Source organism: Triticum dicoccoides, chromosome 2A (assembly GCF_002162155.2).
Source record: "Triticum dicoccoides isolate Atlit2015 ecotype Zavitan chromosome 2A, WEW_v2.0, whole genome shotgun sequence".
Classification (NCBI taxonomy): Eukaryota; Viridiplantae; Streptophyta; class Magnoliopsida; order Poales; family Poaceae; genus Triticum; species Triticum dicoccoides.
Genome location: NC_041382.1, coordinates 66,356,802 through 66,365,082, shown reverse-complemented (window position 1 = coordinate 66,365,082; position 8,281 = coordinate 66,356,802). Strand labels below are relative to the sequence as shown.

Genomic DNA, 8,281 nt, shown 5'->3' with positions numbered 1-8,281 from the left:
AGGGGTGTGACCCTGTTGCGCCATGTTAACTTGACGCTCGTTGCCCTTGCCATTATTGCCGAGGCCAAGGAAGTCCGTCTTGAACCGGCGATCACAGCGAGAGGCGACATGGCGAGGCAGGCCATAGAGCTGACATGGTTGAGCCGCACCACAGGCGGTACAGCAGGCGCAGGCACGGCCGTCAACGACGACTACCGGGGCACCAGAACGCGGGGCCTGCTGCTGTTGTGCCGAGGGCGCACCACCACCGGACTTGCCCCCTCCTCCCGAGGAAGCTGCAGAGGGGCCACGGCCACCGCCTTTGCCGCGGTACACGGCGTTGACGGAGGAGTCGATGGAGACGTCGGGGCGGCGCGCGTTGAGCCGTTGCTCCGTTGACAAGAGACGGTTGTAGAGTTCCTGAGGACGAAGAGGCTCCTTGCGTTCATTAATCACCTCGGCAAGCGAGTCGTAGTCGCTGTCGAGGCCGTCTAGGATGAAGGATGTGAACTCGCTGTCACGAAGGGGCTCTCCAATGGAAGCAAGAATGTCAGCCAACTTCTTGATCTTGTTGTAGAAGGTGGTCACCGTACCATTGTCCTTGCGAGTTACACCAAGCTTGGCACGGATGGCCATGGATTGAGCAGTAGACTGAGACGAGAAACTCGACTCCAGGATGTCCCACACCTCATGAGAGGACGAGCCCGGCCACACCCTCACCCAGAGAAGACTGGATGGCTGAGAGGATGGCTTGGTCCTGAGCGATCCACGCACTGAACATCGGATGATGTGGCGGTGGACATGGCAGTGTACCGTTGACGAACCCCCCAAGTAATGGCTGCGAAGGAGAGGAAGCACCTGAGCACGCTAATATAGATAATTGTCTGGTTTAAGCTTCACCAGAAGGAGGTGCGAGAATAAAAACGGCGGCGAGGAGATTGCGGCCAAAGCAGCTTCGGCATCCACGTATGGCGTCAGAGAGGGCATTGGTGCAGATGGTGCCGCAGCCGGTGCGTACAGGTGCGAGGGGCCGTACGGGAAGGGCGCCCCATAGGGCGGCGGAGCCGGGTACGCGCCCTGGCCAGGGTACGCACCATAGGAAGGACGCGCAGGTGGCGACAGGCTGTACGGCGCCGCGTACAGTGGGTAGCCGCCGTGATTGGCATGGGCGGCATCGGCAACAGTAGGGCCGACTGAGGTGTAGATGGAGGCAGCCGGAGCAGGCACAATCGCACGCATCTGGTGCGACGCGGTAGGTGGTGGCGGCGCGGGCACAAGGGAGTGCACGGCAGCCGGCGGCGGCGACGGTTGCTGGGACCGGGCCGAAGCAGCGGGCGATGAAGAGGAGACGCCGGCGTACAGCGAAGACACCGGGCCGGCAAAGAGAGACCCTGCCGATTGAGTCTGCAGGGGGCCGAGCGATCCGTCCGTCGTGTAGGGCACAGTCCCGACGTTGAGGAGACGCGCGAGGGACGGCGGGAGGAACGAGTGATCCATGTGGACGGGGGCCGGCGGCAGAAGGGCGGGGAAGGAAACCACGGTGCCGGCGGTGCTTGAGGCGGCGGCGGCTGCTGGTGGCGGAGGCGGAGCGGAAGACATTAGATCGTTAGGTCGGATATCATACTAGACAAGGGTTTTAGAGTTTGTGGCACACCTCCAAACGTGGGGTGACCTTTCCATTATATAGTGATGTACAACATAATTACAAATGGGGCCCAGTATATACAGAGTCTAACACTCAACCCGCACCGTGCTGGACACTACTAAATAAACTACACTGTTCAGGTCGTTTCTTGCCGTGTTCAGTACTTCAGTTAACAGACGGACCCGTTAGTCGTCAAAAAAGTTTGCATGGTGGTGCAGGAGTAGCACACAGTCTTTGCAAGAAATCTCGCACTCCCCACCAACTTTGCATTGTTCGGCGGTGAATTACATGCAGCACTGAGTACTGACCATCGATAAAGCACCGGTTCGATAGGCATTGCACGCACAAAGATCTCGCAGTCTCGCGGTTTATAGGAATACGGAAACAAGATGCATTGCACCCAAGTCGGCAAGTGCATAAAGCAGCGCTTTCCATCGTTAGAAAACTGCATTCCTGCCTGTCGATGAGTGATCATCGGTAAAACGGAGAAGAAACCGGTCTCTTCGCGCACACGCCTCGCGCCCTGAACGAGCCCCATTGGCTCGACCAAACACTAAACAAGCGCCGGTTGGTAAGGTGGCTGATTCATCGTGACGGGTCCAAATCAATCTCGCTGGAGTGCTATATAAACCCACGGCTCCAATCCTATATCTAGTCACATCCGAGTATCATCTCATCACTAGCTGACATTGGTACAAAGTGTTAATTTGCGACTAGCTTGATTCTTGAGATTTTGAGAACATGGCGGCGCCTCTTCTTTGCTTCGCCGTCGTGGCCGCGGCGGCTTTCGCCGGCGCGTCGGGGCAGGAGCTCACCGCGGACTACTACGACGAGGCGTGCCCGCAGGCGCTCTCGGCCATCAAGCTCGTCGTCGGTGCGGCCATCGTCAAGGAGCCGAGGATGGGCGCCTCCCTCGTCCGGCTGCACTTCCACGACTGCTTCGTCAACGTACGTGAGCTTGATCGTTGAATTACTTCATTCATGTCCATCGATCGCATGTTCCAGACGTTTTTGTGTCCAATCTTTTCAGGGCTGCGACGGCTCCATTCTGCTGGACGACACCGAGGGCATGGTCGGGGAGAAGACGTCCAAGGCCAACAACATGTCGGTGAGAGGGTTCGGCGTCATCGACGCCATCAAGACCGCCGTCAACACGGCGTGCCTGGGGAATGTCGTCTCCTGCGCCGACATCCTCGCTGTTGCCGCTCGCGACTCCATTGTTGCAGTAAGCTCACTGTTAGCTTTTTTCTCTACCTTGTTTCTGTAAGAGCTTGCATGCAAATCGTCAATGGAGTGTAGCAGCGACGAGCACTAACCGTAAGATAAGAAATAGTATTGTAAGGAGTCCACTTTACGAGCAGTATCTTCGACCTAACCGCACCTTGCCGACCACGTCATTTCGTGAAGAAAATGATGTTTTTCGGATAAGTTCAGCTCTCCCTCTCTTCTCTGTAACAACTTGCAGCACCCCTTTTTATCCGACGAAATTGACCCATGGCACTACTGTGTAACATTTGACTTGGTCCGGCCAGAATGGCAACGTGACATGACTGGCTCGTGTTGCAGCTTGGGGGAAGCTCGTACGACGTGCTCCTGGGCCGGCGGGACGCGACGACGGCGAGCATCGACGACGCGGACGACACCATCCCGAACCCGTTCATGGACCTGCCGGAGCTGCTCGCCAACTTCCAGGACCAGGGCCTGTCGCTCCGGGACCTGGTCGTGCTCTCGGGCGCCCACACGCTCGGCTACTCCCGCTGCGTCTTCTACCGCGACCGCCTCTACAACGAGACCGGCAGCCTGGACCCGACCTACGCGGCGGCGCTGGACGAGCGGTGCCCGCCCGCCGGCGACGATGAGGCGCTGGCGTCGCTGGACGACACGCCGACGACCGTGGACACGGACTACTACCAGGGCATCACGCAGGGGCGCGCGCTGCTGCACACGGACCAGCAGCTGTACCTGGGAGACGGGGGCGACAGCGACGCGCTGGTGCAGTACTACGCCGAGAGCCCGGACAAGTTCTGGGTGGACTTCGGCGCAGGGATGCTCAAGCTGGGCGGCCTGAGCCCGCTCACCGGCCAGGACGGCGAGGTCAGGGAGGACTGCAGGGTGGTGAACCAGGGGTGATCAGATTGCTGCTGGCACGCGCTCGCGGAAACGATGGCACGATAGAGCTGGCGTGGTGCTTTTGGGAGCAGAGTGCTCTGCTTTGCGTGTAGTACTTTCTTGATTTTGTCACGGTTTCGTTGGCATGTACGTGTATAAACCGTTTTTGTTGGAGCTGCAAGATTGTTATTTTTTTTAGAAAAACGAACAATGATCCTAACTTTGAATTAACAAAATCATCAACCGCCAAAAATTACATCAACAATGGACCACATCGGCCAAAGGATGCAAGGGAGCACCCTAAGAATCTTACGACTCAACGTAGAATACAAGCTCGAGAAGAAAAGATTGAAGAACATTGCTTGTATACGCCAAAGATCGCAGCAAAAACACGCGCCAAGGAGGACCTGCCTAAATAAAATATAGTTAAGGACTTTGGCTGGCTCAAAGTGTGGAGGAGTCCAAACATCTCCCTTCGCTCTCGCCGCAAAGGGACCCTTCCGTCTCGCCTTGGCTCGAAAGGTGTTGTATCGACGGACCTGAGAGACACTTGCCCTAGAGCAGGATAGGTGTTGGCCTCGTGACCTGGAACAACCGCAGACCGCAACCACCTTGGACATGAGCACACCACATCTGCCACACTGTTGCAACCTAGGACACCTGAAAACAGCAGGAAAGCCACCAGGAGCATCCACTAAAGAAGAGTCATCAAGGACATCGATTGGAGGCCACAAAACGTGGACGAGCAAGGGCCGGCGGCCGTTGAGGAAGAGAACTGGGAGTCCACACCAGGGACGCATTGCTACTGCCGAGAAGGGGAACCCTATTGAGGGAGTCCTGGATTAGGGGGTGTCCGGATGGCCGGACTATACCTTCAGCCGGACTCCTGGACTATGAAGATACAAGATTGAAGACTTCGTCCCGTGTCCGGAAGGGACTTTCCTTGACGTGGAAGGCAAGCTTGGCGATACGGATATGCAGATCTCCTACCATTATAACCGACTTTGTGTAACCCTAACCCTCTCCGGTGTCTATATAAACCGGAGGATTTTAGTTCGTAGGACAACATACACAACAACAATCATACCATAGGCTAGCTTCTAGGGTTTAGCCTCTCCGATCTCGTGGTAGATCTACTCTTGTACTACCCATATCATCAATATTAATCAAGCAGGCCGTAGGGTTTTGTCTCCATCGAGAGGGTCCGAACCTGGGTAAAACTTCGTGTCCCTTGCCTCCTGTTACCATCCGGCCTAGATGCACAGTTCGGGACCCCCTACCCGAGATCCGCCGGTTTTGACACCGACATTGGTGCTTTCATTGAGAGTTCCTCTGTGTCGTCGCCGTCAGGCTTGATGGCTCCTACGATCATCAATGGCGATGCAGTCCAGGGTGATACCTTCCTCCCCGGACAAATCTTCATCTTCGGCGGCTTCGCACTGCGGGCCAACTCACTTGGCCATCTGGAGCAGATCGAAAGCTATGCCCCTGGCCGTCAGGTCAGATTTGGAAGCTTAAACTACACGGCTGACATCCACGGGGACTTGATCTTCGACGGATTCGAGCCACTGCCGAGCGCGCCGCACTGTCACGATGAGCATGATCTAGCTCTGCTGCCGAACAGTGCCCTGGAGGCCGCACCCGCATCGGCTTCGACCCTGAATTCGGAGCCAACTGCGCCGATCGAGGATGGGTGGTTGGACGCCGCCTCGGGGGCTGCGATCCCAACGGCGATCGAGCCAAACACCAGCCCCATACTCTGCGAGACTCGTGACTCCAAGGAGCCGGACTCCTCTCCGGACTCTGAACCCTCCGCGCCCTGCCGATCGAATCTGATTGGGCACTGATCATGGAGTTTACTGCCGCGGACATCTTTCAGCACTCGCCTTTCGGCGATATTCTGAAGACACTGAAGTCTCTCTCTTTATCAGGAGAGCCCTGGCCGGACTACGGTCAGCAAGGTTGGGATTCGAACGATGAAGAAATTCAAAACCCACCCACCACCCACTTTGTAGCCACTGTCGATGACTTAACCGACATGCTGGACTTCGACTCCGAAGACATTGACGGTATGGACGCCGATGAAGGAGACGATTAAGAACCAGCGCCTATCAGGCCCTGGAAAGCCACCTTGTCATATGACATATACATGGTGGACACCCCAAAAGAAGGAGATGGCGATGGAACAACGGAGGATGACCCCTCCAAGAAACAGCCTAAGCGCCGGCGTCAGCGGCGCCGCTCAAAATCCCGCCAAAACAAATACGGTGATTAATGAAGCTATGTACCTAGGATAGGGGCATGGACCTGTCCTAAGTACCCTACCCAAGGACATCCCTAGAAGAAGTTACCTTTCAATCGACTTGGAGGTATCCCACTCGACAGATTCAAGACACTCGACCACGAAGCAATCACTCGACCAAATTCCAACCACTCGACTGCCAGGAGATCTAAAGTCACCCTGCACGCAAACTGTCGGTCATTAAGTAGCTTTTATGATCATCATAGCACTTTATTAGGGGCGTTACCAGTAACCCCCAGTCTTAATGTACTTTAAACCTTGCATTACTGAGGGCTGGAGGGGCCTGGCGAACTCTATATAAGCCACCCCCCTCCTCAGTATCAAGGGTTGGCACCCCTGTTATTCATACACACATAATTCAGTCGACCGCCTCCGGGCACCGAGATGTAGGGCTGTTACTTCCTCCGAGAAGGGCCTGAACTCGTAATCCTCGTGTGCTTACAACTCCTCCATAGCTAAGATCTAGCCTCTCCATACATACCCCCCTACATCACTGTCAGAGTTAGAACCACGACAGTTGGCGCCCACCGTGGGGCTAGGAGTCTTAGCGCCTAGTTTGAGAAGTTGCAATTTTTTCCGATCTCCTTGATCATGGTTTCGGGCGGAGCTTTGGTGGAGGGCCGCGAGATCCGTCTCGGCGCGCTCAGGTTCATCGCCGACGACTCCGCTTGGCTTCAGGAGGCTCCACTCGACGTCGACGCACTCCCCATCCGCGGGGCGACGCACTTTCGCGCATGCGTCCGTGGTGTCCTGCGGCAGCCTTCGACCCAGTATCGGTCGGCTCCCATGGCATCTCCCCGCCCTGTTTCTCGCCGGCGCAAGCGCTCCGGTCGGTCGAGGCTTCAGAGGTGGGTGAGGCATGCGGTGGCCCGCCAGTCGGCCACCCCACAAGTCGCGGCAATCGAGCCCGACGAATCCCTCTACGGCCTGTTCGACCTGTCGACTGGCTCCGCAGAGACCGCATCCAAATGCGACAGCAGTGACCCAGCTGCAGAGGTTCTGGTGATCGATGGGCCACACAGTCCTCCCGGTTTCCCCCGCACTGACGGAGGCGCGGATGGGGGCGACCCGTCGCGTCCTCACGAGGAGTATCTCCCCGAGCCTCTCACGTCGTTGCAGCGGGAGGAACTTCGCCGCCAGAAGATGGATGCACTCCACACTCCTATCGTTGGAGAAACCCCCGAGGCCCGAGCCTTGGAGGACGCGCGCTTGGCTAACTTGGCCGAGCGCACTCGACTGGAGAATCTCCAGCGAATACTCGACGGGCGAGCGTGTCAACGGGCTCCAGAATCCAGTCGACGTCAACTCTTTCCGCCCCCGCAGGTATATCGTACTCCGATTCAGAATTTGGCGGCTGCGGCCCGTATAGCAGAGTCGATTCAGCCCTCTCAGTCAGAGGCTGGCAGAGGCTTGTTGCAAATCAGAGCGTTGCTCCGGGCAGTGGGAGACCAGAATTCCGCTGTTTCTCAGTCGTGGAACAGGATCCACAGTCGATCCGTTGCAGCGGATACAGTCCAGTCGGCTCACAGCCCAAGATCGCCTCCGAGGCGTGAGGGACGTGGAGACCGGTGTGATCAGTACAGAAGGAATGAGCAGTATGATCACCGATTCGATCGTGATGATCGACGTCGAGTGCCAACCCCTCCCCCGAGGAGTGGGTCATATGTGCCTCGACAGCAGGAGAATCCCGTAACTAACTCATTAGCTACATTGCTTGCAAGGCTTATAGTGATGTACATTACTGAGAGGGCCCAAAGATACCTCTCCGACAATCGGATTGACAAATCCCAATCTTGATCCATGCCAACTCAACAAACACCATCGGAGACACCTGTAGAGCACCTTTATAATCACCCAGTTACGTTGTGACATTTGGTAGCACACAAAGTGTTCCTTCGGTATTCGGGAGTTGCATGATCTCATAGTCATAGGAACATGTATAGTTATGGAGATAGCAATAGGAACAAACTAAACGATCATCGTGCTAAGCTAACGGATGGGTCAAGTCAATCACATCATTCTCTAATGATGTGATCCCGTTAATCAAATGACAACTCATCTCTATGTTTAGGAAACATAACCATCATTGATTCAACGAGCTAGTCAAGTAGAGGCAAACTAGTGACTCTCTGTTTGTCTATGTATTCACACATGTACTAAGTTTACGGTTAATACAATTCTAGCATGAATAATAAACATTTATCATGATATAAGGAAATATAAATAACAACTTTATTATTGCCTCT

General features: G+C 55.6%; 1 protein-coding gene across 1 annotated transcript; it reads left to right on the top strand.

Moving 5' to 3' along the window:
* The first annotated feature begins 2,185 nt into the window (after positions 1-2,185).
* LOC119353285 (cationic peroxidase 1-like) lies at positions 2,186-3,914 on the top strand. Its single transcript, XM_037619887.1, has 3 exons — positions 2,186-2,572; positions 2,655-2,849; positions 3,191-3,914. The coding sequence occupies exons 1-3, from the start codon at positions 2,366-2,368 to the stop codon at positions 3,752-3,754; spliced, it is 966 nt and encodes a 321-aa protein (XP_037475784.1). The 5' UTR covers positions 2,186-2,365; the 3' UTR covers positions 3,755-3,914.
* Positions 3,915-8,281: the final 4,367 nt, after the last annotated feature.

Coding starts and splice junctions, on each gene's coding strand:
- LOC119353285 (XM_037619887.1), top strand. CDS start 2,366: ATGGCGGCGCCTCTTCTTTGCTTCGCCGTCGTGGCCGCGGCGGCTTTC. Junction 2,573..2,654: donor TCCACGACTGCTTCGTCAAC/GTACGTGAGCTT, acceptor CAATCTTTTCAG/GGCTGCGACGGCTCCATTCT. Junction 2,850..3,190: donor CTCGCGACTCCATTGTTGCA/GTAAGCTCACTG, acceptor CTCGTGTTGCAG/CTTGGGGGAAGCTCGTACGA.